This window comes from Perognathus longimembris, chromosome 7, assembly GCF_023159225.1.
Source record: "Perognathus longimembris pacificus isolate PPM17 chromosome 7, ASM2315922v1, whole genome shotgun sequence".
Lineage (NCBI taxonomy): Eukaryota > Metazoa > Chordata > Mammalia > Rodentia > Heteromyidae > Perognathus > Perognathus longimembris.
Genome location: NC_063167.1, coordinates 1,023,024 through 1,050,448, shown reverse-complemented (window position 1 = coordinate 1,050,448; position 27,425 = coordinate 1,023,024). Strand labels below are relative to the sequence as shown.

The window sequence follows — 27,425 nt, the reverse complement described above, 5'->3', positions numbered from 1 at the left end:
CCGCGGGGCGCTGGGCGGGCGGGCGCCACCCTGCACGCTATGGGGACTCCGCGGAAAGACCCGGCCAGACCCGGCCCCGGGCCTCCCCGACCACCCCGCGGCCGGCAGGGGGACGGCCCCGTCCCGGAGCGCGAGCCGGGCGCGGGCGCGCGCGCACAGCGAGGCCGCGCTCGCCCCCCGCCCCCCTCCCCCCCCCCCCCCCCGCCGCCGCCGCCAGCCCGGGCCAGCCCCGGGAACGTGGCCCCTCCCTCCCGGGCTGGCGGCTCCGGCGACCTTTACCCCGAGGCCTCTGGGGCCCGGCCTGCGCCTCCATCCGTCCGTGGGGCACCCTGGCCTTGGCCCAGCGAGACCCCGTCTGCCTCTCCACTCACTCCCTGGGTGCACGGTAGAGCGAGCGAGCCAGGGCCCGGAGAGAACGCAGGGAGGACGGTCCGGAGGGGCGAGCGCGTGAGTCTAGGGACCCGGCGTGGGCACAGCTCCGAAGGTGCCCAGTCCACGGCCAAAGGATCGTCCAGCCCAAAAGGCACGGTGCCTTTCCTCACAAAGAGCCAGAGCTCTGGGGGCTGGAGGAGGCCCTCGGTGCTACGGGGCGGGGGGGGGGGGGGGGGGGTCACGGCTTCTCAGCTTCAGTTTGTGACTTTCACCCTGTCTCTTGGGGAAAGGTGGAAGGGCCCCAAAGCAGCACTCCTGGGCGCAGCTCCTGCTGGGGAGAGGCACTGTAGCCCGGCAGGCGTCGGTTGCTCCCGCCAGAGGGCAGGAAGAGGGACCGGCCTGGGCTGGGAAGGCAGGACCTGTGTGTGCTTAGAAACCAGGTCAGGCCCGGCTGGAACCCGGAACCCACTGCGTCTTCCCTGAACTGGCACGCCAGCCAATTCCCATCACTGTTCCGGTCCCAACCACGGAATCGCCCTCCACCAGGAGGTATCTGTTCTCCTCACACATAAGAACCTTAGAAGGTTTCCTCAAAGAAATTTGTAAAAAAACAAACAAAAGAAGCACCTACTTATATTCCTGCAGATGGCTTTGTGGGCCCACATTTAGACCCAAAACAAATGGTTGCACTAGGGTTGCATTAATGATGCTTCATGTGGATTTGAATTCTATGCAACTCAGGAAAACCAATCCAGAGGAAGTGTCTACCAAGCTGGGTGCCGGTGGCTCATACCTGCCATCCTACCTCCTCTGGAGGCTGAGATCTCAGGCTCTCAGGCAGGTTGACGCCAGCCTACGCAGGAAAGTTTGCGCGACTCTTATCTCTGGTTATCAAAAATCCTGGAAGTGGAGCTCTGTCTCAAATGGAAGAGAGCTGGGAGTAGGGCCTAGGAGTAGAGTGCTTGCCTCAAGTGGTAGAGCGCTAGCCTTGAGTAAAAGAAGCTCAGGGACAGCGCCCAGGCTGTGAGTTGAAGCCCCAGGACTGGCGAACAAAAAAGAAAGTGGCTAGAGACATCAAGAGCCACGGAGCTGTGACTCTTGCCAAGCAAAAATGTCCTCCACTGGGTGGCCTGAGCAGGGCCTGAGGCGGCGACTGGGCAGGCAGTGACCCCTCTCCCCGCCACACACCTGTGGCTCCAGGGCCCAAGGCAGGGCCAACAGTGTCCCCAGCCACAGAGCCAGTGAAGCAGCCAGGGGCAGAAAGAAAGGTGAAGGCACACTGGCCCAGGAGGAGGTATGGAGAGGGGAAGGGGCCCAAGAAGCGAAGAGGGCCTTTGGCCGGCCTCTGAAGCCCCTTCCTGTCTCGGTGGACTCTGAAGCCTCTTCCTCCGAGTTCGGTTTTCAGAGCAGCCAGCCTGCTTTTACCCAGGGTCAGAGCAGCTGTGACACAGAGCCAGCAGTGCTCCGCTTTGCCCCTGAACCCGGTGGACAGCCCTCACTGGCCTTGCTCTCTCCAGCTCCCCCATCGCCCCCTGAACCCAGTGGACGGCCCTCGCTGGCCTTGCTCTCTCCAGCTCCCCGATCGCCCCCTGAACCCAGTGGACGGCCCTCGCTGGCCTTGCTCTCTCCAGCTCCCCGATCGCCCACTCCTGCTACAGGCCGGTCACCACACAGGGTAGGGAGGGTCGGGGTCCAGGCCCCAGGCCAGGCCTAGCCACCTCGCCGTGGAGCCTGCCTAGGGGCCCCTGCACTCAGGCAAGGCGTCCGGGGAAAATCGCACCCCCTCTTCTGAAAGCATCCCGTGCTGATCTGCACCGCGGTGGTGTGGGCTGTGGGCGGGGCCCGTGGGGCTCCCGTGGCGTGAGAGACTCGCAGTGGAGTGACCGTGTCCCAGACGGTGATACTCGTCCGGGGCCCAAGGACAGAGATGGCGTGGCAGTAGCTTGACACAGGAAAGACTTCTCGGGGACTGCCTGGGAATTGAAATCCCAGGCTTAAAGAGCCAGCAGCCTGGAGCTAAATCCACAGCACCCCAGGAGCAGAGAAGGCAGGGCTGCCAGAAATCGGGGGGGGGGTGCGGGGGGGTTGTCCTCTAAGGAGGCTCCGGTCCAGCTGGAGAAATACTGAGAGGACCCGGCCAGCGCCCTCACCATGGACGTCATCCCCCACAGACCCGCCTTGCCCCTCTGGCTCTGCACCCCAGCCTGCCCCAGAACCCCCGGGACACGGAGGGGAGAGCCGTCCACAGCCAGACATAAAGCCACCATTGTCAGGAAAGGCTCAGGGTACTGTTCCCAACCTTACTAAACGTGAGGGGAAGAAAATGAGCCTCCACCAAAAAAAGACGCGCACCCAGAGATTTGAATGAGAGTCACGTGGGGGAGGGGGGTTCCAGAGGTCAGCCCCCAGGGAGGGCAAGGCAGAGCCGTCCCCCCAGGGCATCTGCAGTGGCACCCGCAGAGGGCTCCCAGCTCCCCCAGAGGGCAGCCCTGAGCAAGAGGCCAGGGCCGGGGGGGTGGGGGCACCCCAGGAGCAGGAGGACTAGTTGTGCCAGGCGGGCAGAGAGCCCATGAAGGTGACCAGGATGAGACTTGTGTCAGGAGATGGCGTCGGCTTGGCATGGCAGCTCACACCCGCCGTCCTCGCTGCGCAGGAGACCGAGATCTGAGGATCTTGGTACAAAGCCAACCCAAGCAGACACCTCTGAGAGACTTCCCTCTCCAATGCACCAGCAAAAAACTGGGAGTGGAGGCGTGGCTCAAGGGGTAGAAGATCCGCCTAAGCAAACCGAGTGAACACAGGGCCCCGAGTTCAAACTCCAGTACTGCCAAATAACAAAGGAAAAAGTATGGAAGAGGGAGAAAAAAACCATGTGGTATTGAGTTGCAATCAGCGAGGTCAGTCTTTATAGGCAAAACTACAGCTGTAGCCATGCTTTTGTGCCAACATGGTGGCCTCCTCTGCTCTCGGCTGGAGGTGACACAGCAGCGGGGCGCGCTCCCGAGACCCAGACCGTTGCTTCTGCACTCCAGTCTCCCGTGGGAAGACGGCTGAAGGCAGCTGAGCGAGGGGGAGCGAGCACGGAAGGGCTCCTCAAAACGCAGCCGCTCGGTGGGTCCGAGGGCAGGCCGCAAGGCCCTCGCGCCCCGGGAGGGTCGGGCACGGGAGTGACCGCGCGCGCCGCCGGGGACGGACTGTGGCGATGGAATCCGGTAGGAGGCCGCTGGACGTAAGGGGACGTGCCGGGCACTGCAGCTGCCCCGGAAGCGGGGGGAGCAGATCGACGGTCTCCAGCTGGCCAGGGCAAAAGCTTACCTCCCGTCCAGCTCCAGCAACAGTGGCTGGAGGGATGGCTCAATGGCAGAAGGCCTACCTAGCAAGCAAGACACCCTGGAGATGAAAAGAATAAAGTAAGAAACAAGTCCGTGCATGTTTCAGTATTTACTCAAGCATGCGAATGAGTTGAAAGCTCGATGAAAAGTATTGCATGGTTGTTCACAACATGCTCATTTGTCATGAAGGGAAGAGAGTGAGTTCCCACTGGGCACTGGGGCCGATGCCACCGTGACCAAACCACCCGAGTGCACCCCACAGGGTAATACTTCTCCTGGAGTTACTGACCCACCCGGCAGGGCAGGACACACAGGCCTTTCTACCAAAATCACGAGCCCCTGTGGCCCCCCATTGGAAAGCTGTGCTGTAGGTACCGCAGGAATAACCCAGGCGCCTGGGCCTCCGTGTCCCCCGTGGACAGCCTGGCCAGTGATGTCAGCGAGTCCTGGGGGGGGTCCTGCTGGAATGCCACGGGACCACGAACTCTCAAGTACTCTGGGGATAGAAAGTTCTCCTATTATTTTTGCCACGATTCTGTAAACTTGAGGTCGTATCAAAGTAGGAATTTTATTGTTAAATACGTTCGACGCGGACGTCTGAGTTCTCCACTCAGGCCTCCCGAGGCTGAAAACCTCCGCAGGGGCCCGTGAGGGTGAGACCCACAGCAGCCGGGCCCCGGAGCCTGGGCCATGGCTGACCGAGACGGTGTGAGGCCCTCTCTGTACCTCTGCCGGCCAGACACCAGCACCAGAGGAACATGCTGGATGAACACGCTGGTTAAATGTCCTGTAACAGTAAACAAGGAGGAAGCCAGAAAGAAGGGTGGACACACTTGAATGCAAGGGCTGAGCAAGCGCAGAGGCCACCAGAGGCCCATTGAGGACCAGAGATACCGAGGCCAGCGTGGGACAGCACCAGGGGCACTGGCCCTTTCCCAAGTGGGAACTGGTAGCGGGCGGCCTCAGGTTGGGACCAGAGCTGTGAACGAGCTTCCCACTCTCGGGAAGCCCAGAGAGCACTACACCCTGACTAAGACCACCGAGGCCAGGAAAGAGGATCCGTGGGCTACCGGATAAAGTGGACTGGTTCGAAGCTGTACGAGCGGAGGGCCCGTGGCTCACACCTGTGATCCCAGCTGCTCAGGAGATAGATCCGAGGATTAAGGTTCAAAACCTGCCAGGCAGAGAAGTCTGAGAGACTGTATCTCCAACCCACCAGGAAAATGCTAAACTGGAGGCCTGGCTCAAGTGTCTTGAATGGCAACCATAGTGTGGAAAACACCCAGTGAGAATACAAGCCCCGAACTCAAGTCCCAGCACCACCCAAAGCCAAACACATAAATAAAAAAATAATCAAACCAGAAGCCTAAACTAAAAACATAAGTAACAAAGGGAAATGAGCTCTCACCACCCAAAATACCCTAGTCTGGGGCAAGACAAAACTTTGAATAAGTCACCAGCTAAAGAGGAAATCAGAATGTAAGCTACAAAATGTTTTAAATGGAAATGAAAACATTAGCAAAGTGTAGCTGATGCGTGTGGTACTTAGAATGTCAAAGCCATGGGCTTTGCCTATGGAAAGCCAAAAAAAAAGTTATTTTTGCAGAGCGAAGGAGCAACTGATATGTGTAAGGCTCTTCTTTGTGCGAAGCTGCAATGTGCAGTTTCCTAGAGAAGCTGCTTCGGGTTTGCTTGGCCTCCCTGCTCTTTGGGGACCATTCTGGCTGGGCGGGGCCTCCCCGGATAGGAGCTTGGGTGGGCTCAGCCTCCTCATATCTTTTTGTTTTATTTTTTGCCAGTCCTGGGGTTTGAACTCAGAGCCTGGGCACTGTCCCTGAGCTTCTTTTACTCAAGGCTAGCACTCTACCACTTGTGCCACCTTTGGCTTTTTCTGTTTATAGGGGGCTGAGGAGTTAAACCCAGGGCTTCATGCATGCTAGGCGAGCGCTCACCACTAGGCCACATTCCTGGCCCTCAGCCTCCTCTTCTCTATAAAGCCTACTTGTCAAAAGCAGCTCCCCCCACACCCCGTGGCCTGCTGGGGTCATGCGTGGAACCTGCCCCAGGGGTGTGCCCGTGGCCTGCTACCCCGCTGGGGGGCGTGCCGGTGGCCTGCTAGCCCGCTGGGGGATGTGCCCGTGGCCTGCTGGGGGTGTGCCCGTGGCCTGCTGGGGGTGTGCCTGTGGCCTGCTGGGGGTGTGCCTGTGGCCTGCTGGGGGTGTGCCTGTGGCCTGCTAGCCCGCTGGGGTGTGCCTGTGGCCTGCTAGCCCGCTGGAGGGTGTGCCCGTGGCCTGCTAGCCCGCTGGGGGGCGTGCCCGTGGCCTGCTAGGGGGTGTGCCCGTGGCCTGCTGGGGGTGTGCCTGTGGCCTGCTAGCCCGCTGGGGGTGTGCCCGTGGCCTGCTAGCCCGCTGGGGGATGTGCCCGTGGCCTGCTGGGGGTGTGCCCGTGGCCTGCTGGGGGTGTGCCCAGGGCCTGCTAGCCCGCTGGGGGGGTGTGCCGGTGGCCTGCTAGCCCGCTGGGGGGTGTGCCCGGGGCCTGCTAGCCCGCTGGGGGGTGTGCCCGGGGCCTGCTAGCCCGCTGGGGGGTGTGCCCGGGGCCTGCTAGCCCGCTGGGGGGGTGTCCGTGGCGTGCTGGGGCCATGGGTGGAGGGGCTGGACTGTCGGGATGAAGGCCAGTGGGAGCCAGAGGTGGGCCAGCACGCGCGCGGGGGTCTGTGCTTGCCTGGGTGATGGGCGGATGCTGGGTGGAGTCCCCAGGGCCCGCCTGCCCGCCCAGGCCACCCTGGGCTTCTTGCAGGTGGGAAGAAGGAAGCATGGCTGCCCTTCTCTTGTGCCTCAGTGTCACCCAGCGGTGCTGCCAGGCCAGAGGCCCCTGCCAACAGCCAGCGGAGCCTAGTGGGCCAACGGCGGGCGTCTGAGCCCCTGTGCTAGACGCCGGGCGGCCCTGGGCCTGTCCAGCAGCCAGCCCAGCGCGGGCTTTCGGAGCCCTCCCCAGCGAGGCTCCCGCTCCTGGCCCGGCTCATTTAGCACCGAGGGCTGCCAGGAAGAGGGGGCAGGACCGGAGGCCCCCCGCCCCCGGACAGCCCATGCCCCCGCTCGGAAGACCCTGGGAAGGACCCCGGCCGGGCGGCCCGGCGCAGCCCGCGCACACAGGCTCCGAGGGGGAGGGAGGCCCGGGTGCCCCGAGGCCCCCGCCCGCCCTGCCCGCTGGACCCTGTCCCCCCAAAGCATCCTGTGCTGTGCTGGAATGCGCACCGCTCACCGCTGCCCGGGGCCGGGCACACCGCAGGGGTCACAGCACCCAGCAGGGCCGCCTCCCCGCCCCCCCCCCCCGTGCCCGCGGGGCCCCGGGCCCGGCTCCCGCCCTGAGCGAGGGGCTGAGGAGGTCACGGCGGGGGGGGGGCGCCCAGGACCCGGCCTGCGTGCTGCCCGAGCCCAGCTGGCTCACCGTCATCAGCACCGGCTTTGCCACAGGAAGGGGGCAGCCAGCCCCCCCCCCGCGGGAGCAGCCGGGAGGGAGAGGTGGCGGCCCCCGGGGGGCCTCGCGGCGGCCCGCGGACCCCAGCTGGCCAGGGGCCGGGACTCTGTGGAGAGGACTGGGAAGAGCCGTGCTCTGAAGCCAGTCCTCCCTCCCCCCCCCCCCCGACACACCCCCGCCTGCCCCCCCCCACCCCAGACCCCGCCTGCCACGCGAGCCACAGCCTGCTGGGCCTGGCTGCCCCCACCCCCCCGGGCCTCCCCCCTCCCGGCCCCGGGCCCAGGCAGCCCTGCAGGAGGCCCCGCCCTCCCCCCCACCGCCTCAGCCTTCCTTTTCTGCCGGCACGGGGGTTTGAACTCAAGACCTCGCTCTCACTCGGCTTTTCTGCTCCCAGCTGGCACCCCACCACCTGAGCCCGGCCTCTGCCCACATTTTCGTTGGTTCTTTGGGGAGAACGAGCCTTGAGGGTTCGTCTGGGACTGTGATTCTCAGGTGTCCGTTTCCTGCGCGGCTGGGATCGTGGGCCTCGGCTGCGGGCGCGGAGCGGTGCCCGCGTCGCCCCGGAGGCCGCCCACCCCTCCGTCCCCCGCCCCGGCCCTCGCGCCGGCCCCGCGCCGGAGCTGTCTGTCCCCGCGCTGGCCTGGGCCCCTCTCTGGCCTCGCGGTCCCTTCCCCGCGGCGAGCGGTCTGGAGACCTCACGAGAATGCCCCGTGCCCCGTCCCGGCCTTCTTGAACTCGCTCCCCTCTCTGGACTCGGGGGGCTCCGGCGCATCCCAGGCGCAGGGCTACAGGACGCGGTGACACCCGCGAAGCCCGGGGAAGCGGAGGGGCGCGGGCGGGGCGCGGGGCTCCTGGGGGAGCGACGAAGAGGAGCCCCGGGCCCCTGGCTGGCGTCCTGTCCCGCCCCGAGCCGTCCTCAGAGAGGACACGGTTCCTGTGGATGGAAGGACGGACAGCGGGGACAGCGGGGGCGGCGGGGAGGGGCCGCCCGCCCGCCCGCCCCCCTCCCACAGCTGCTTCTGGGAGGGAGGGCCTGGCTCTGACTCCACCGTCCTCCCGCCGGCGCCGGGCTGGAGGGGCAGCTGGGGGGACCCGAGCCTGTGGCCGCGGGGCGAGAGGCCAGCCCAGCCGCCTGCCACGCCCTGCGCGGGACCCGACCGGGGCGCGGACCCCCGCCCCTCCCCCGCCCCTCCCCCGCAGGCCCCCGCACCCCGAGCGCCAGCACCCCCTTCCCCTCCATCAACCCTGGGCCCCTCTCTCCGGAGGTTGGGCCTCCTCATAAATCTGAGCCACGCTGGGTTCCGAGCAGGCCCCCGCCCGCCCACCCCCGCCCGCCCACCCGCCGCCGCCCGCCCCCGCCCGCCCGCCCCCTCCCGCCCGCCTGCCCGCCGCCGTCATTTCTGGCAGGCCCTCGAAGTGAGCTCACTCATTACATAAGGCATGCGAGCTATTTCTTGGGGGAACAGCTCCCCCTTCGTGGGGCTCCGTTTACCCTCGCCTTCTCCAGCCTCCAACCACAAAGCTGGGGAGGTCTGGGAGGGGAAGGCACAGCCCCCAACCCTGCTGGGGGTGCTGGGGGAGGCGCTGCCCTGCCCGCCCCCCCGGCCCCCAGGCCCCCAGCCCCCAGGCCCCCCGCCACCACCACAGAGCGACCGTGGGGGGGGCTGCTTCTCCAGATGCCCCGATGTGGCACCCTGGGAGCCGAGGGCCGGGGTGCAGGGGGTGAAGGAAGGAGGGGAAGGGCACGGGGGAGCGGGGAGGAGGGAAGAGGGGCTCTCGGGGTGCACGGTGCTGTCGACGGGATAGATGGAGGCTCCCGGGCTGTCCTTGGGCCCCCCGCCCAGCGCTGTGCGCCCAGCAACCCGAGTCCACATTCTGGTTAGTCCCGGAAGAGGTTCCTCTGCCCCCCAAAGCGCCTGTCCGGAGACACCCCGGCCCCCGTGCTGTCCTGGGCGTGAAGGCCCGGCTCCGGCCACCTGGGACGTGGGGCCCGAGTCCTCCCGCATGCTCGAGGGGGGGGACGGGAACCCAGGAGGGGCAGCAGGCCCCAGGGGAGCCAGGCCAGGCCGCCCCTCGGCTTCACCCTAAAGAGCAATTCTGGCTCCCACAAAATGTCCTGCAAGTGACACCCCGGGCCACCCCTGGCCCCTGCCCCACGGGCCCCGCCCGGGGAGGCCGGGATCCGGCTGGGGGCAGGGGCGGGAGGCCCCTCTCTACCCGGCAGTCCGGCCCGGCCCTGCCCTTCTCGGAGTGCGAGCCGCCTCCGGCACCCCACAAAGGAGAGGGGGTGTGCTTGCCGCCGTCCCTGATGGGAGCCCCCCCCACGTGGCTCGGCCCCCGCAGGACGCGCTCCCGGGGGTGGGCACGGTGACCTCGGTCCCCGACACCCCCTCCCCGCCCGGCGTGGGCCAGGCCCTGTGGCCGCGGGGAGCCGGAAAGCCCCACGGACGCCTCCCGCCAGACTCTGGCTGGGGCCTCTCCTCCTGCCGCAACAAGAACATCTATTCCTTTCTCTTTTCAGCCCCGGTTCTTGGAACTTACACCCTCTTGGGTTTGCTATTTTTACCCACCCCGAGCCTTCCGGTCTCCATGGCGACGCCTCCAAACAGCAGATTCCAGGCGGCAATGACGTCACCTTTCCCTTTCCTGCCGCCCCGGCCCGGGAGGCGCGGCTGCCCGGGGCCCTGCCTGGACCCCCTTCCCTCCCCCCCCCACCCTCCCCCAAGCCAAGACCCCAAGGTCCCAGGCCACGGCTGGGCCCGGCCTCCCTGGAGTCAGAGCCCCAGGAGCGCCCGCTGCCCTCCCTGCTGCCCGGGGCCGCGGGCCCGGCTCCGCCACAGCCCCTCGGCCAAGGGCACGGGCCCAGGGGACCTGACCCAGAAGCGCGGCCCTCCCGCTCGGGGTGCCCGCCGTGCCAGCCGCCCCGCTCTGGGAGCGGCCGCAGGCCCGAGCCGCTGGGAAGGAAGGGGCGGCCGGCGCCAGGCCGCAGTCTGTCTGGCCGGGAGCTCCTGGCGGTCCCGAGCGGAGCCCGTTCCCGGGAGAGGCGGCTCCCGTGGGGGGCTGGGTGCCCGCTCACCGGGGGGGGGGGGTCAGCTCGGTTCAGGGGCCAGCGGGCGTCCGGACCCGTGCGAGGCTGCTACCTGGCTCTGGCCACAAGGTCGGGGCTGCGGGGGTCCCCTCGGCAGGGCCCCCCACCCTGAGGTCCTGCCGGGCTAGGGGCGGGTGACCCGCCAGGTCTGCTGTAGTCGGCCTGTCCTGGTCTGGCCACAGTGTGGGACTGGGGTCAGCCCTCACCCCCGACCCAGGACCCCCCGCGGGCCCCGCAGGCAGAACCGAGCCCGGCTGAGCACGGAGGCCTGAGCGGAAGCCAGCCGCAGCCGCGGGGGCGCGGGGCAGGGCGGGCGGGCGGGCGGGCGGGCGCGCGTCGGAGGGCTGATGTCTCGGCTCTGAGATCCGTGGAGGTGCCGTGCCCGGCCCCCGGCTTTCTAACCTAACTCCGGGGTGGGCGGGGTGGGCAGGGGCACACAGTAAGGGGGCTTGGCTTTCCCTCAACCCTGCCGGGCCCAGAGCCGTCTCCTCAGCCCCCACGGAGGGGAGGGGAGAGCAGGAGGGGAGGGCAGAGGAAGGGGAGAGACGGGGAAGCTGACCAGCGCGTGGGCCTGGGGCTGGAGTTGTACACGTCTGCCCACACGGCCAGAAGGAAGGGAGACGTTGGGCTGACCATTAGCTGATCCCCTTGACCTTTCTTTTGCTGTTGTTTTATTTTGGTCCTGGGGCTTGAACTCAGGGCCTGGGAGCTGTCCCTGAGCTCTTCTACTCAAGACTATAGTGTGCTCACACTTGGAGCCACAGCGCCACTTCTGGTTTTCTAGTGGCTAATTGGAGGCGAGTCTCACTGTCTTTCCTGCCCGGGCTGGCTTTGAACTGGGGTTCCGCCCCCCCATCTCAGCCTACTGAGCAGCTAGGGCTACAGGTGTGAGCCCCGCTCTTCCCGGCTCGACTGGCTGCTCCACAGTGGGGCGGAAGGCAGGTGGACTCTTGGCCGGGCTCCCTGCCCTCCCGCTGGCGGGCAGGCGGGGAGTCTGCCCCCCACCCCCACCGGGCTGCCTCTGTCTGACAGCGGCCAGAGCACCCACAGTGGAGACAGGAGGCGGCAGGCAGCCGGCTCCAGAGCCCCCCGCGGAGCCAGTCTCCGTCCAGGTCCATCCGGGTAAGCAGCGCCGGCCGGGCGGCCACGGTGGGCCCCTCGGGCCGGCCCGGCCCTCCGGCCGTCCCAGGCCGGGTCACCGGAGTGTGGGGGAGGCGAGGAGGGAGGGGTCTGGGGAAGAGCCCACCCTCAGCCCCTCAGCCTCCGTGCACCGTGGGGAGGAGGGGGGCCGAGGGCCCGGGGGAGGAGGCCGCGGAAGCGAGGCTGGCGACGGAGGGGGAGGTCGCCCAGATGAGCGCTGGGCGCCGACCCGACGACGCGGGGCAGTGGCCCGCGGCCCCTGCACGCGGTGTACCTGGGCCCCAGCGCCTCGCCTGGGGGCTTTGTGCCTGGCCCCGGGCCCTGGCCGGCACTTCCCGCCCACCAGGGTGCTTCCACGGTCAGTCCGGCGGAGGCCGAGGGCCCGGGGCGCGGACGTCGTGTCCCCGGGGGGAGGAGGGGGGCTGGAGGTTAGACTCCAGGGCGTGCGAGAATGCGGGCTGGCTCTCTCCACCAAGCTGGGCCCCCAGGGCCCGCAGGAGACACCCCCTGTCCTCACGAGACGGCGGGATGGCAGGAGGGGACCCGGGGTCCAGCTGAGGGGAGCGCCCCAGCGGCGGAGGGCAGGCAGGGCGCGGGAGGGGGTGGCGCGGGACCCCCGTGTGGCCTTGCTTTGAGCCTGGGAGGCTCCGGGGTGGGGCACTGGGGTGGGGGGGGCTCTGTGACTCCCCTGGCCACTGGGGCTCCTGGAGCCAGCAGCACCCCACCATCCCGGCGGGGGAAGGGACGCGGGTGGAAGAGGCTGTTGTGTGAGTGTTGTGTTCCCAGCTGGGCCCCGGCCTGGCGGAGCCCTCACCTGCCCCGGCCCCTCGGGCCCCTGCGGACCGCCGCCCGCCCCGAGGTGGCGTTCAGTACACAGGCACCTTAGTAACCTCAGAGGGCGGGCCGGGAGGGGGGCGGGGGGCTGGGAGGGGGGCGGGGGGCTGGGAGGGGGCACCCACGCAGGGGCTGGGCTTGGGTGACCTGCCCCACCCACACCCACCAACTGCCCCCCGGCCTGTGCCCCGCCACACAGAGCTGAGCCCGCCCCCCGCCCCCCGCCCCCCCTCCCCCCCCCCCCCCCCCCCCCCCCGCGCTGCCACGGGCTCCCAGCTCTGTGAGTAATATTTAACTTGGAAGAGGAGAAGTTCACAACAAGTTTGGTTTGCAACCCACTTGCCAGGCGAGAAGGGATGGGGGAGGCCTGTGGAGAGGGAGGGAGGGGAGCCGGACCCCCCTGCACTGAGGCCTTGGCTGCCGCGCTCCGGGACCAGCTCTGAGTCTCCTCTGCAGAAAGCACTGGGGACCGGAGGACCCTCGGGACCCCATCCTGGAGCAGAGAATAACAGCAGACAAACACACGTATGCACGCGCATGCGCGCACACACACATGCACTTTACACACACACACACACACGCACACACACACACACACTCTGCTAGCAAAACAGCCCCGCCTGTGGCTCCGAGGTCTCAACCCAAGGCTGGAAAAATCCATGAGGCCGAGCAAGGCTGAGTTTCCAGCCGGGTGGGGAGGGCTGGGAGCGGCAGGGCCCTTCCCAGAGGCCAGCGCGGCCGCCCCGGGGCCGCTCCAGCCCTGCTGGCTCAATGTGCCCCCAACACAGGCTTGGGGGGCGGGGGGGAGGCCAGGGGATGGGGGGACCTCCAGCCAAACTCCCACAAAGCCCTGGGCGGCTCCAGCCCTGCGCTGTTCTCGCTCTGGAGGTAAGTTTCCTCCGTCCCCGGCCCGCGTGAACCCCTGGGGCCCCACGCCCCTCGGCCCCAGAGCAGCCCCGCTGCTCAGCCCCCGCCCAGGCCTTCCCTTTCCAGTTCACAGAGGTGAAGCTTCCCCGAGCCCACAGAGGCCCGGGGGCACGGCGAGCCGCCCAGCCCCGAAGGGGCCGCAGGGCTGCAGAGAGAGCACGCGGCCGCGGACTCCGGCTCTCAGTAGAGCTCCTCCACCTCCTTCCCCACGCACAGAGCCAGCCTCAGCTGCCCCCCCAGACACGGGGCGGGGTGCTCGCCCTCCCTCCCCCGCCCCCCCCAGACACAGGGCGGGTGCTCGCCCTCCCTCCCCCCCCGCCCCCCGCAGACACAGGGCCGGTGCTCGCTATCAGGCAACCCAGGGCTCCAGCTGGCTCGGAGCAGCCGAGGCCAGGACGTCTCCCTGACCCGCGGTGGCCGCCCCTCCACCTTCAAGCCCAGCCAGGGAGCAGTGGCCCTCGGTTGAGCTGAAAAGGAGAAACTGAGGCCAGGGCCCTCCTCTTCCCTGCAAGGGGACGTTTTCTGGGCCCACAGCCCGGAAGTGCTGACAGGTGGGGTGCAGAAGGCTGGGGCTCAGGGTAGGCGGGGCCTCCGAGCCCCCAGGGCGGCTGCCCTGCCTCCCACAGCCCCGCAGAGCCCGGGCTCTCCAGCATCCCCCCCCCCCCGCACTTTCCGCAGCCCTGGGCCCTGGGCCTGGGCCCACAGGAGCTGCACCTGTGTGTGCGTGTGCCCTCCCGTGACGTGTGTGCGTGTGCCCTCCCGTGACTTGTGTGTGTCCACTCATGACTTGTGTGTGTCCTCCCGTGACTTGCATGCGTGTGTCCTCTCATGACTTGTGCGCGTGTCCTCTTGTGACTTGCGCGTGTGTGTCCTCCCGTGACTTGAGTGTGTGTGTCCTCTCGTGACTTGCACGTGTGTCTTCTCGTGACTTGCGCGTGTGTCCCCTCGTGACTTGTGCATGTCCTCTCGTGGCTTGCGCATGCGTGTCCTCTCGTGACTTGCGTGCATGTGTCTTCTTGTGACTTGCATGTGTGTGTCCTCTCATGACTTGCGCGTGTCTCCTCAAGACTTGCATGTGTGTGTCCTCCCATGACTTGTGTGTCCACTCATGACTTGCACGTGTCTTCTCGTGACTTGCGTGTGTCCTCCCGTGACTTGCATGTGTGTGTCCTCTCATGACTTGTCTTCTCATGACTTGCACGTGTGTCCTCTCGTGAGTTGCGCGTGTCCTCTCCTGGCTTGTGTGTGTGTCCTCTTGTGGCTGCGTGTGTGTCCTCCCGTGACTTGCACGTGTCCTCTTGTGGCTTGTGCGTGTGTCCTCTCGTGGCTTGTGTGTGTCCTCTTGTGGCTTGTGCGTGTGTCCTCCCGTGACTTGCGCGTGTCTTCTCGTGACTTGCGCGTGTGTTCTCTCGTGGCTTGTGTGTCCTCTCGTGGCTTGTGTGTGTCCTCTCGTGGCTTGCGCGTGTCCTCCCGTGACTTGCACGTGTCCTCCCGTGACTTGTGCGTGTCCTCTCGTGGCTTGTGCGTGTGTCCTCTCGTGGCTTGTGTGTGTCCTCTTGTGGCTTGTGCGTGTGTCCTCCCGTGACTTGCGCGTGTCTTCTCGTGACTTGCGCGTGTGTTCTCTCGTGGCTTGTGTGTCCTCTCGTGGCTTGCGTGTGTCCTCTCGTGGCTTGCGCGTGTCCTCCCGTGACTTGCGTGTGTCCTCTTGTGGCTTGCGTGTGTGTCCTCTCGTGGCTTGCGTGTGTCCTCCCATGACTTGCGTGTGTCCTCTCGTGACTCGCACGTGTGTGTGTCCATCATGACTCGTGCATGGGGGGTAGTTCCACGCGGTGCCTGTCACGTCCATGATAGCGGGAGCGCGTCTCCCGCAGCCGCTGGGCTCTGCGGGGGGCGGGGGGCTGGTGTGGGGGAGGGGGGCCCGCGGGAGGGGAGCGGCTACGGACTCAGCCTCGGCACCGGAGTCCCCGGTGCGCACCGCTGGGTGCTTCCCGTGCAGGCTGACCACGCGGGCGGAGCCCTGGGCCTCCACTGGCCTGTGGCAGGCGGGCCTGGCCCCAGCGCCCCGCCAGGTGCAGGCTGGGTGGACGGCAGTGCCCGGGGGCGGGGCGGGCCGAGGCGGGGCGGTGGGTGGGACGGGCCCGGGGTCAGGCTCTGAGGGCCGGGGGAGCCCGGGGGGGAGGGACGGGCCGCGGGGGCGGGGGGGGGGTGGGATGGGCCCAGGGTCAGGCTCCGAGGGCCGGGGGAGCCCGGGGGGGAGGGACGGGCCCGGGGTCAGGCTCCGAGGGCCGGGGGAGCCCGGGGGGGAGGGACGGGCCCGGGGTCAGGCTCCGAGGGCCGGGGGAGCCCGGGGGGGAGGGACGGGCCCGGGGTCAGGCTCCGAGGGCCGGGGGAGCCCGGGGGGGAGGGACGGGCCCGGGGTCAGGCTCCGAGGGCCGGGGGAGCCCGGGGGGGAGGGTCGGCACCGAGTGTCCCACTCAACCCCAGCCGCCCCCCCACTGTGCCGAAATTGGTTCACCTAGAATGGGGTGGCAGGGCTGGGGCCCTCGGAACTGGGGGACCCAGAGAAGAAGGAAGTCACCCACGGGGTGCCGGAGAAGGAGTTGTCCCAGGGCAGGAAGGAGGGGCCCGGCGACTTGAACCCGGGGCCTTGGTGTGCCCGGACGGCCTGGGCCAGGCTTCCCCACCGTCCTCCAGGGAGCACAGGGTGGGGAGGGAAACGGAAGCCGGTGGCGTCCTGAGGATCCAACCCGGGACACAGACTCCGGGCAGTGAGCCCGGCCTCTGCGGACCTCTCCTCAGAGGAGGGCACCCCAGGACCCTGCTCCCGGGGCTTCTTGCCACCAGGGCCGAGGCGGATGGGGCCCGGGCTGGAGGACCTGGGGGACCCCGCGTAGGGGCCGCCGCCGGGGACAGTGGGCCAGGACCCCCCCGCCGACCCGGGTACCCCTCAGCGCGTGCGTGTGTGCGCAAGGGAACGTGCCAGTGCCGGGGTGTGGGGTCCGGCCCGGGTCTTCTTGCTCAGGGCCGCGCTCTGCCCCGAGCCGCAGCTGCGCGCGTAGCTGGCGTTTTTGGTGTCCGTGGAGGGGGGTCTCACACTTTCCTGCCTAGGCTGGCTTCGAACCCCGATCCTCAGGCCTCCGCCTCCGGGAGCCGCCAGCGCCCACCTCCTCGCTAACTTTGGGGGCCGGACGGACAGGGCCCCTCACGCGGCTCCGGCCTGGTCCCTGGCAGGTCCCGGGCCGTCACGACCCCATGAGGAGATCCTGGGGGGGGTCTGTGGGGCCTGAGGACCCCAGGGAACGCCTAGCCCCTGCCACCCCCGCGTGGGTCAGAATGCCTGCCCGGGGCGCGCCCGTCCCCCGCCCCCCCCGCCCCCCGCGTGGCGTGAGGCCCCCGGGGCGCCCGTCCCCTGCCCCCCCCGCCCCCCGCGTGGCGTGAGGCCCCCCGGCGCGCCCGGCCCCTGCCCGCCTGCCCCGTGGTCCCTCCACGTCCCCCCGGGCGCGGTGCCCGCTCAGCCCGCCTGTCCGCCTGGCCCTCCGGGGCCCGGTGAGGGCCGCCCTGCTGTCCCGGGCAGCCTTGCCTGCTGGCCCATCCGGGGCAACAGGTGGGCCGGCGGCTCCCCCTCCCCTCCCCCGCGGGCAGGGCCCGGCCCCCTGCGGCTCTGCCATCCGCTGAGGCGGCCCAGGCCGGGTGGACGGCAGCCAGAGAGACCCCGCCGCCGGCAGCCCCCCCCCCACGAGGCCCGCGGCCTTCCGGTGGGTGGGGCCGGCCTGACCCCATTTGCAGGGAAGATCCCTGTGAGGCCGACGCCTCAGACGCCCAGGAGGCGGGGGGGGGGGGGAGAGGAGGCGAGATGCCCCCCCCCGCCCCGCTCCGAGGGCGCAGGGGCAATTTCTGGAAATCGCTCCTGGGGTGAAGCTCGGGTGTTCCCCCCGAAGGTCCCCCGAGTGGCGGGCAGAGCCGGCGAGGGGAGGGAAGGCGCCCCCCGTGCCCGCCCGGCCGCGGGGCGGGCAGCTCCGGCCCCTCCCTGCCTTGGCCGTGTCGCCCACGGTGCCTCCTGCGAGGCTGAACTATCCTCTCGTGAACGAGGCAGGGCTTGTAACCCGGGGTTCCCCCCGGCGCCCGCGGCTCCCACCTGCAATCCCAGCGCGTCAAGGAGGCTGAGACCGGGGGGTCACGGTTCAGAGCCGGCCCGGGCAGAAACGGCCCGTGAGCCTCTCGGCTCCCATTAACCACTCAAGAGCTGGCAGTGGTGCTGCGGCTCCAAGCGGCAGAGCGCTGGGCTTGAGCAAAGGAGCTCAGGGCCAGCGCCCGGGCCCTGAGTTCAAGACCCAGGACCGACCAAACAACAGCAACAGGAAACAAAAAAGCTGGTTTCTGGAGTGCAAGTGTCGGTCTTGACAAGGAACTACTTTCCAATAAAGCTGACCCTTTCACCAGGTCCAGGTGTGTGTGTGTGTGTGCACGCGCACGCGTGTGTGTACGCATGTGTTGGTAACTGGGGCCTGGGCACCGCCCCTCAACTTTTTTTTTTTTGTTTTTTTGGCCAGTCCTGGGCCTTGGACTCAGGGCCTGAGCACTGTCCCTGGCTTCTTCCCGCTCAAGGCTAGCACTCTGCCACTTGAGCCACAGCGCCGCTTCTGGCCGTTTTCTGTATATGTGGTGCTGGGGAATCGAACCCAGGGCTTCGTGTATACGAGGCAAGCGCTCTTGCCACTAGGCCATATCCCCAGCCCCTGCTTCTGCCTTTTTGGAGGTTAGTCGGAGATAAGTCTCACCAATTTTATAGCTTGGGACCCCTTGGAACTGTAATATTCAGATCTCAGTCTCCCGAGTGGCGGGGATTGCAGGCTTGAGCCAAGGTCACCTGTATATGAGGCGAGCGCTCTTGCCACTAGGCCCTATCCCCAGCCCCCTCCACTTCTTTCCTCAAGGCGTGAGCCACAGCCCCGTCTGGTTTCCTGGTGGTGGACTGGAGACCACGGTCTCAGGGACGTTCTTCCCAGGCCGGCTGTGAACAGTGATTCTCAGGTCTCAGGGACGTTCTTCCCAGGCCGGCTGTGAACAGTGATTCTCAGATCTCCGGAGGAACCGAGGCGACCGGTGCGAGCTACGGGGCCAGGCTCACCAGTCCACAGGGAGTGTTGTGATCACTCAGCCACAGCTGGGGGGGGGTGCTCAACCCTCTCTGGCAGGGCATGGGGTAGCGTGGGGGAGGGGGGAGAGGAGGCTGGGGGGAGGGGCGGGGGGCGGCGGGGGTGGGGAGGCTGGGGCAGGGTGCGGGCAGGCTCCCTCAGCTCCGGGGCACGGGATCACGGGGCGCCCTCCCTTGTGGCCGTGGGGGGGGGCGGTTCATTCTGCGTGGAGGAGGGCGGGGAGCAGCCGGGCGGTCTTCTCAGGTGTCTGGGGAGCCCCAGGCCCGGAGGACGCTGGCTCTGCCAGATGGCTCCCCTGGCCTGGGGTGAGCAGCCAAGCTCACAGGAGGCCCAGGGGAAAGTGGGGTGCCCCCCTTCTGAGTCCCAAGGGCGTGCAACTCCCTGGCCTCAGGCATGTGCCTGGAGAAGGCCTTGAAGGAGCGGGGAGTCCTGGGGCGCCCTGGGGGGGCAGTGGGCTCCGGAGCACCCCACCCCTCCCACCTCGCCCCCCTCCTCCTGGTGCAGCCAGTGCAGGCATCTGAGGGCCGCCAGGGGCCCGAGGAGCGGGGACAGCAGGGGGCTCAGGTCCTGAGGGGTCGGGGCTCCTGCCTGGGGCTCCTGCCGGGGCGGCTGTGCTCCCGGGTGCCCGGCTCTCGTGTCTGCCGGGCTGCGCGCATCTCACCTTCCAGGCTCTCCTCCTCCCTCCCTGCCGCCAGGAGATGCAGAGGCCGGGACCCCTCCCCGGAGGCCGGGACCCCTCCCCGGAGGCCGGGACCCCTGCATAGAGGCCGGGACCCCTCCCCAGAGGCCGGGACCCCTCCCCGGAGGCCGGGACCCCTGCATAGAGGCTGGGACCCCTCCATAGAGGCCCAGGACCCCTCCATAGAGGCCCAGGACCCCTCCATAGAGGCCCAGGACCCCTCCATAGAGGCCGGGACCCCTCCATAGAGGCCGGGACCCCTCCCCGGAGGCCGGGACCCCTCCATAGAGGCCCAGGACCCCTCCATAGAGGCCGGGACCCCTCCCCGGAGGCCGGGACCCCTCCCCGGAGGCCGGGACCCCTCCCCGGAGGCCGGGACCCCTCCCGGAGGCCGGGACCCCTCCATAGAGGCCGGGACCCCTCCCTGGAGGCCGGGACCCCTCCATAGAGGCCCAGGACCCCTCCCCGGAGGCCGGGACCCCTCCATAGAGGCCGGGACCCCTGCATAGAGGCCGGGACCCCTCCCCGGAGGCCGGGACCCCTGCATAGAGGCCGGGACCCCTGCATAGAGGCCGGGACCCCTCCATAGAGGCCGGGACCCCTGCATAGAGGCCGGGACCCCTCCCCGGAGGCCGGGACCCCTCCATAGAGGCCCAGGACCCCTCCATAGAGGCCGGGACCCCTCCATAGAGGCCGGGACCCCTCCATAGAGGCCGGGACCCCTCCATAGAGGCCGGGACCCCTGCATAGAGGCCGGGACCCCTCCATAGAGGCCGGGACCCCTCCATAGAGGCCGGGACCCCTCCCCGGAGGCCGGGACCCCTCCCCGGAGGCTGGGACCCCTCCATAGAGGCCGGGACCCCTCCATAGAGGCCGGGACCCCTCCCCGGAGGCCGGGACCCCTCCATAGAGGCCGGGACCCCTCCATAGAGGCCGGGACCCCTCCATAGAGGCCGGGACCCCTGCATAGAGGCCGGGACCCCTCCCCGGAGGCCGGGACCCCTGCATAGAGGCCGGGACCCCTCCATAGAGGCCGGGACCCCTCCATAGAGGCCGGGACCCCTCCATAGAGGGCCGGGACCCCTCCATAGAGGCCGGGACCCCTCCATAGAGGCCGGGACCCCTCCATAGAGGGCCGGGACCCCTCCATAGAGGCCGGGACCCCTCCATAGAGGCCGGGACCCCTCCATAGAGGCCCAGGACCCCTCCACAGAGGCCGGGACCCCTCCATAGAGGCCCAGGACCCCTCCCCGGAGGCCGGGACCCCTCCATAGAGGCCGGGACCCCTCCCCGGAGGCCGGGACCCCTCCATAGAGGCCGGGACCCCTCCCCGGAGGCCGGGACCCCTCCATAGAGGCCGGGACCCCTGCATAGAGGCCGGGACCCCTCCATAGAGGCCGGGACCCCTGCATAGAGGCCGGGACCCCTCCCCGGAGGCCGGGACCCCTCCATAGAGGCCGGGACCCCTCCATAGAGGCCGGGACCCCTCCATAGAGGCCGGGACCCCTCCATAGAGGCCGGGACCCCTGCATAGAGGCCGGGACCCCTGCATAGAGGCCGGGACCCCTCCATAGAGGCCGGGACCCCTCCCCGGAGGCCTGCTCTTGGGCCGGGCCTGGCCCTGTGCCCTGTGGCGGCCCCTTGGGCAGGGGCTGCCGGGTCTCCCAGATTCCTCCTGAGGGGCTGGGCTCCAGCTCAGGCTGCTCCCGGGCTGGCCATCTCCAGGGTCCACAGCAGGTGGCCACTCAGGAGCCATTTGGCAAACAAGCCCTGCTTACCCCTTCAGTTCTGTGGCAGACACCTGTACCCCAGGACACAGCTTTAGGAGGAACACCGGAGGAACAGCAACAAAGTGACACATGGGGGGGTCAGGATCCCCGTGGGAAGAGGGGGAGGGGGTCAGGATCCCAGTGGGAAGGGGGGAAGGGAGGGGGTCAGGATCCCGGTGGGAAGGGGGGAGGGGAGGGGGGAGGGGAGGGGGGTCAGGATCCCGGTGGGAAGGGGGGAGGGGAGGGGGGAGGGGAGGGGGGTCAGGATCCCGGTGGGAAGGGGGGAGGGGAGGGGGTCAGGAGCCCGGTGGGAAGGGGGGGCGGGGAGGGGGGAGGGGAGGGGGTCAGGATCCCGGTGGGAAGGGGGGAGGGGAGGGGGGTCAGGATCCCGGTGGGAAGGGGGGAGGGGAGGGGTCAGGATCCCGGTGGGAAGGGGGGAGGGGAGGGGGGTCAGGATCCCGGTGGGAAGGGGGGAGGGGAGGGGGTCAGGATCCCGGTGGGAAGGGGGAGGGGAGGGGGGTCAGGATCCCGGTGGGAAAGGGGTAGGGGAGGGGGTAGGGGAGGGGGTCAGGAGCCCGGTGGGAAGGGGGGAGGGGAGGGGGTAGGGGAGGGGGTCAGGAGCCCGGTGGGAAGGGGGGAGGGGAGGGGGGAGGGGAGGGGGGTCAGGAGCCCGGTGGGAAGGGGGGAGGGGAGGGGTTCAGGAGCCCGGTGGGAAGGGGGGAGGGGAGGGGGTCAGGATCCCGGTGGGAAGGGGGAGGGGAGGGGGGTCAGGATCCCGGTGGGAAAGGGGTAGGGGAGGGGGTAGGGGAGGGGGTCAGGAGCCCGGTGGGAAGGGGGGAGGGGAGGGGGGTAGGGGAGGGGGTCAGGAGCCCGGTGGGAAGGGGGGAGGGGAGGGGGGAGGGGAGGGGGGAGGGGAGGGGTCAGGAGCCCGGTGGGAAGGGGGGAGGGGAGGGGGTCAGGAGCCGGTGGGAAGGGGGGCGGGGAGGGGGGAGGGGAGGGGGGTCAGGAGCCCGGTGGGAAGGGGGGAGGGGAGGGGGGAGGGGAGGGGGGTCAGGATCCGGTGGGAAGGGGGGAGGGGAGGGGGGAGGGGAGGGGGGTCGGGAGCCCGGTGACCCCGGTGGGAACTGCCCGAGGCACGGACCCACGAAGCCCCGCGAATCCTGGGTCAGCCGGGGGCCGGCACGCGGGCGCGCGGACCCCAGGCCCCCCGCACCCCGCGCGGTGGCCGGGAGAACTGTTAACCGAGGGCGGCCTCAGGGCGGGCGCGGGCTGGGGCTCGGGGGCGCCCGGGCCTCGGCTGCCACCTAGTGGCCGCCGCGGGGGTCGCCCGGCGGAGCCTCCCGGGGCCGCCCGGGCCGCGCGGGGAAACCGGCCGGAGCCGCGCGCCGCGCGGGCCGCGGGCAGGGCCAGGCGGGCTCCCGGGGCCTCCCTGCGGGCCGGGCGCCCCTCGGCCGGGGGTTCTCGGCCCGGCCCCCCCACCTCCACCGCCTCCGCGCGGAGCCGGCGCGGCGGCCCGGGCCCCACTTCCGCCGGACGCGCGCTCGGGCGGCGGATGGAGGCGGCGCGGAGGCCGGCGGGGCGGCTGAGCCGCCGGAGGCCGCCCCGGGGCGGGTGAGCGCGGCGGGGGCCGGGCGGGCGGCGGGCCGGGCCCCACGTGCGCCGCGCGGCCGGGCTCCTGACCCGCACCCCTGCCGCGCGGGTTCCCCCCGGGCCCGGCTCCTGACCCCGCACCCCTGCCGCGCAGGCTCCCCCCGGGCCCGGCTCCTGACCCCGCACCCCTGCCGCGCAGGTTCCCCCCGGGCCCGGCTCCTGACCCCGCACCCCTGCCGCGCAGGTTCCCCCCGGGCCCGGCTCCTGACCCCGCACCCCTGCCGCGCAGGTTCCCCCCCGCGCCCCGCCTCCCCGGGCGCCGAGAGCGGGCCGTGGGCCGCCCTGCTGCGCGCGGCGGGCGCCGGCCCGAGCCCGGACTGCGAGCCGCTGCCCGCGCTTCCCGACCAGGTGGGGCCGCGGGGCCGGCGGGGGCGGCCGGAAGCCCGGGGCGCGGGGCGGCCGGAAGCCCGGGGCGCGGGGGTCGTGGGTGCGGCGGGGGACCCCGGGGGTGCGGCGGGGGCCCGGGGTGCGGGGGTCGTGGGTGCGGCGGGGACCCCGGGGTGCGGGGGTCGTGGGTGCGGCGGGGACCCCGGGGTGCGGGGGTCGTGGGTGCGGCGGGGACCCCGCGGGGAGCCCGGGTTGCGGGGGTCGTGGGTGCGGCGGGGGCCCGGGGTGCGGGGGCCGTGGGGGCGGCGGAGACCCCGGGGGGCGGCGGGGCCGTGGGGGCGGCGGAGACCCCGGGGGGCGGCGGGGGCCGTGGGGGCGGCGGGGTCCCCCCGGGCGTCGCGGGCCCAGCCCACGCCTCTGCCCTGCAGGAACCGGAGCCCGGCCCGGATGGCCCAGCGCCCCCCGAGGTGTTCACGGTTGGATCGAAGACGTTTTTCTGGACGCCCTTTCCGCCCGCCCCCGGGGCGGCCGGCGAGGCTGCGAGGCCCCGGGAGTCGCCCTCCGGCCCCCGGGAAGGACGCCCCGCGCCGGATCCCTGCGGAGCCCCCGGTGCCCCGGAGCCTCCGCCGGGGCCGCCCGCCCTGCAGAGCTGCCCCATGTGCGGGAAGGCGTTTGCCCCCCGGTGAGTGCCCCCCGGCCTCGGCGGGGCGCAGCTCTGGAGAATGGAGAGTCCCAGGCCAGTCTTGCCCTCCCGGCCAGCCTGGGCTGAGACCTTGCTCCCGAAAGGGGGGGCCAGCCCTGGGCGGGCGACCCCGTTACCCAGCGGAGAGCTGGAGAGGGCGCGGCTGGCGTGGTGGAAGCACCAGCAGGAGCACCAACGCCGAGGGACACACCTGGAGCCCGAGTGCAAGTCCCGTGACTGGTGTGCATTGCTACGCGGGAAGCGCACTGTGGTGGGGTGACGGGTGTTGTGTCGCAGGCTTGGGCTCCTCCCCAGGCCCTGTGCTCAGAGAGGGCGGGGGAATTCTCACCCTGCCACCCCACCTTCCGGGAGCCCAGAGCACGGGGGCCCCTGCGATCTCCAGCAGGGGTGACTCATGTCCCGGGCAGGTGATGTGGTCAAGTTGAAGGTCCCCCCCCCCCCCCCCCGCTTGGACTCAGGGCCTGAGCACCGGCCCTGGCATCTTTGTGCTCAAGGCTAGCACTCTGCCACTTGAGCCACAGCCCGGGGTCAGCCAGGACACGGGAATGCCCGTGGTAAGGGCTGCAGGCTTCTGGTGTCACGTGACCAGGAGGCCACGGGAAGCAGAAATAGCCTAGAAAGGGAGGAATTCTAACTTTAGCTCAGGACACCACCAAACCAAAGCACCCAGCGAGCGGACCAGTTACCCAAACACAGAGGCCGGGCGGGGCGGGGCTCTCCCCAGACCAGGCCTTCATCAGAATGGCCTGACCCCACCCTTCCACACCCCCACCCTGCTCGGGCTGGCATGTGCGCGCGTGTGCGTGCGTGCTGTGCGTGTGTGTGCGTGTGCCCCCACCAGAATACGGATGCCAGGGCTGGCTGGTAGCACGCGTCCTTCCCGTGCTGATTGTGCTAAGCCGACCCATTTGCCAACCCTGGGGGGCCAGTGGGTGGTTTCAAAGCTGCAGAGCCGGGGAATTGGTTTTCTCCGGCCTGGGCGCCTGGTGTCCGGCCTGGCGTCCTCTGCTGGGGGGGGGGCGGGGCGGGGGGAGCTTTTGTCTTCGCAGGGCTTGCATTTCCAGAGAATCTAAAAAAAGATTCTGGAAGGCAGATTGGGGCGGAAGCAGCTGCCATTTTGGGCTCTTTTGCACAGTTGCATGAAGGCTTGGCACAGTGCCTGGATTTCCTTCAGTGGGGTGTCAGGGAACGAGGTTCAGGTCTTAGCGTGTCTGGAATGCTTCTAGTGTGTTCTGCCATTTGACTGTGAAGGAGGGAGTACCTGCTTGGGCCGGCACTCAGCCCCCAGCTGCGGCTGCTGCCTTGTGGGGAGGGGAGGGGAGGGGAGGGGAGGGAGGGCCGGGCCGCTCCCTGGTGTCCCGCTCCTCCCCGGCTGGAAGCTGTGGCCGCAGTGGCTGCAGCAGCTAGAACACAGGGCCAGAAGGCCAGCTGGACGCGGGTGGGCCTGGCTGGGCAGCCGGGCTAAGCCCTGAGCACCCTGTGGTCTGCCCCTGGGCGGTGGCACTGCCGGTGTGTGTGTTTGCACACGCACCCCACCACGGCTCCCTGCCCTGGCTTTGTTCCAATCACTTCAGTGTGACAGGAGTTAGGTACTCGACAAGCCACGTGCACAGTGCTCTTTGTCTCCAAATTCTTTGTTGCTGGATTCAGATGCCATTGCCCTTGGGGGACCAGGGCCCCCCAGTACCAATGCCCACGATGTAAGACAGCTTCTTACTCGCACGGAGCCCAGGCACGTCTGTGCTGTTGGGGAGCAATCGCAGAACCATCGTGCAGTGCTGGCTTCGAACTCGCTCCCCTGCTTGTGAAGCAGGGCTCTTTACCACTGGGCCAGGCCTCGAGTGCTGATTTTTTGTGTGTGCCATTCTGGGGCTTGAACTCAGCCTGGGTGCTGTTCCCGAGTCTTTTAGCTCCAGGTTTGTGCTCTATCACTTGGGCATCAGCTGAAGTACTTCCTCCAGCACTGAATACTGCTTTCTTTTTCTTTTCTTTTTTTGCCAGTCCTGGGGCTTGAACTCAGGGCCTGGGCACTGTCCCTGAGCTTCTTTTGCCACCACTTGGGCCCCAGCACCATTTCCGGCTTTTCTCTGTATGTGGTACTGAGGAATCGAACCCAGGGTTTCATGCATGCTAGGCGAGCGCTCCTCCACCAGGCCACATTCCCAGCCACTGCTTTCTTTTTTGAGACAGGGTCTCCCTTTCTGCCAGGGACATGCCACCTCGTCTAGTCAGTGTTGGGGCCGGAGGTCTCTTAGAACGTTTTCTGCCCAGACTGGCCTCAAACTATGAGCCCACACCTGAGTCTCTAATAGCTAGGGTTCTGGGATGAGCTGCCGAGCCCAGCCTGCCTGTCCCTTCCCCTTCCCTTTACTGGGATCGAACCCAAAGCGGCAAGTTTGCTAGGCAGTGCTCTAGCACTTGCGGCACGCCTGGGCTAGCCTTGAACTGTGACTTCCCAGTGTCTCCTGAGTAGCTGGGACTGAACCAAGCTGGCGGGCTTGGCGTGGGGCCGTTCTCTGGCAGTGGTGTGGAAGAGAAAGTCAGTTCAGCAGGACCCCGGCCTCCATGCACGCACTGAGCACGCTGCCCAGCTCTGGGCATCTCCTGGCAGCTCTGCTGGCCACGCGACCTGACACCAACTGCCCCAGCCTGTGGTGGCCATGTGCAGTGTGGGTGGCCGTCAGCCAGATGGCAGCGGATGGGGTCCCAGGAGGGCAGAGGCGGGCAGAGAGCCCGCTTGTCCAGATGCCCCCATCCCGGGTCTCGGTGGAGGGGCCCTTCCTGCCACTGCCTGCAGCCCGGGGGGGGGGGCGCCCTGCAGGGCCCGGCCCCCGGTGCCTCTTCCTCCTGGTGCCCAGCGGGCCGGTGGAGGGGAGCCCCGGAGGGACGGGTTTGGACCGCGAGCGGGGGTCTGCCCCGCCTGGGCTGGGCTGGGCTGGGGCTGTGTGGCCTCTGCCACTGCCCATGCGCACAGCTGGGCGGGCGTCCGGGCCGAGGCGCCGGGCCTGGCCTGCGAGGGCCCCGCGAGCCCCTCCACGCCTGGTGCCCAGCAGCCATAGCCCCCTGGAGGGTGTGGCGGGGAGGAGGGGGGCGTCCTTGCCGTGGCCTCCACGGGGCGCTCCGTGACCGGTCTCCTTCTCCCCGCAGGCTGGACCAGCTGGACGTGGACAGCCACCTGGCTCAGTGCTTGGCGGAAGGCGCGGAGGACGTAGCGTGGTGAGCGGCCGCCCCGGGGGCCAGGGGGCCCCGCCCCGGGCTCGCTTGACCCGAGGCCCTCCGCGCGAGCCCCATCAATACAAGGGCTTTGCTGTGAGACGTCCGTGTCAGCTCACTGGGGACCACGCGGGGGGGGGGGGGGGGGGGGCGAGGGAGCCACGCCCCGAGGCCTCGCCCTATCAGCTGCGGGCCCGGGCCACGCCCCCAGCGGCGCGCCCGGGCCACGCCCCCACAGAACCACGCCCTCCTACCAGCTGGGGCCCGGGCCACGCCCCCACAGAACCACGCCCTCCCACCAGCGGCGCGCCCGGGCCACGCCCCCACAGAACCACGCCCTCCTACCGGCTGCGGGCCCGGGCCACGCCCTCCCACCAGCTGTGGGCCCGGGCCACGCCTCCACAAGCCCCGCCCTCAGCTGTGGGCCCTGGCCACGCCCCCACGGAACCACGCCCCCAGCTGTGCGCCTGGCCACGCCTCCTTCGCCCAGCACACGCAGGCAGCGGGTGGCAGCTGTTTCCGTTCCTCCCCCGTGCTCCCATCCCCACACCTGTGCAGATGGTCACGGGGTGGAGACCCGCGGGGGCGGTCAGTGAGGGGCTCTGGACGGGGCGGGGGCGAGACTTTCCCTTTGGGAGGTGGCCGCGGGAGGGGCAGAGGAAGGACGGCGGATGCGCGAGGCGGCTCCGGGCTCCGGCAGCGCGTGGGGCGGAGGACGGGGTCCCAGGGCGGGCCGGGGACCCTGGGTGCCGGTGGCT

The 27,425-nt window shown here is 69.4% G+C and overlaps 1 protein-coding gene across 1 annotated transcript; it reads left to right on the top strand.

Moving 5' to 3' along the window:
• Window positions 1-22,268: 22,268 nt before the first annotated feature.
• Window positions 22,269-26,737, top strand: Faap20 (FA core complex associated protein 20). The gene is made up of 4 exons (XM_048349998.1): window positions 22,269-22,381; window positions 22,519-22,772; window positions 23,180-23,433; window positions 26,602-26,737. Exons 1-4 carry the CDS (start codon window positions 22,327-22,329, stop codon window positions 26,672-26,674), a joined length of 636 nt encoding a protein of 211 aa, XP_048205955.1. The 5' UTR covers window positions 22,269-22,326; the 3' UTR covers window positions 26,675-26,737.
• Window positions 26,738-27,425: the final 688 nt, after the last annotated feature.

What these genes read in the sequence shown, in the direction of transcription:
- Faap20 (XM_048349998.1), top strand. Translation starts at nt 22,327, where the DNA reads ATGGAGGCGGCGCGGAGGCCGGCGGGGCGGCTGAGCCGCCGGAGGCCG. An exon ending in CCGCCGGAGGCCGCCCCGGG is followed by an intron (nt 22,382 to 22,518) that starts GCGGGTGAGCGC and finishes CCTGCCGCGCAG; the next exon opens with GCTCCCCCCGGGCCCGGCTC. An exon ending in GGGAAGGCGTTTGCCCCCCG is followed by an intron (nt 23,434 to 26,601) that starts GTGAGTGCCCCC and finishes TTCTCCCCGCAG; the next exon opens with GCTGGACCAGCTGGACGTGG.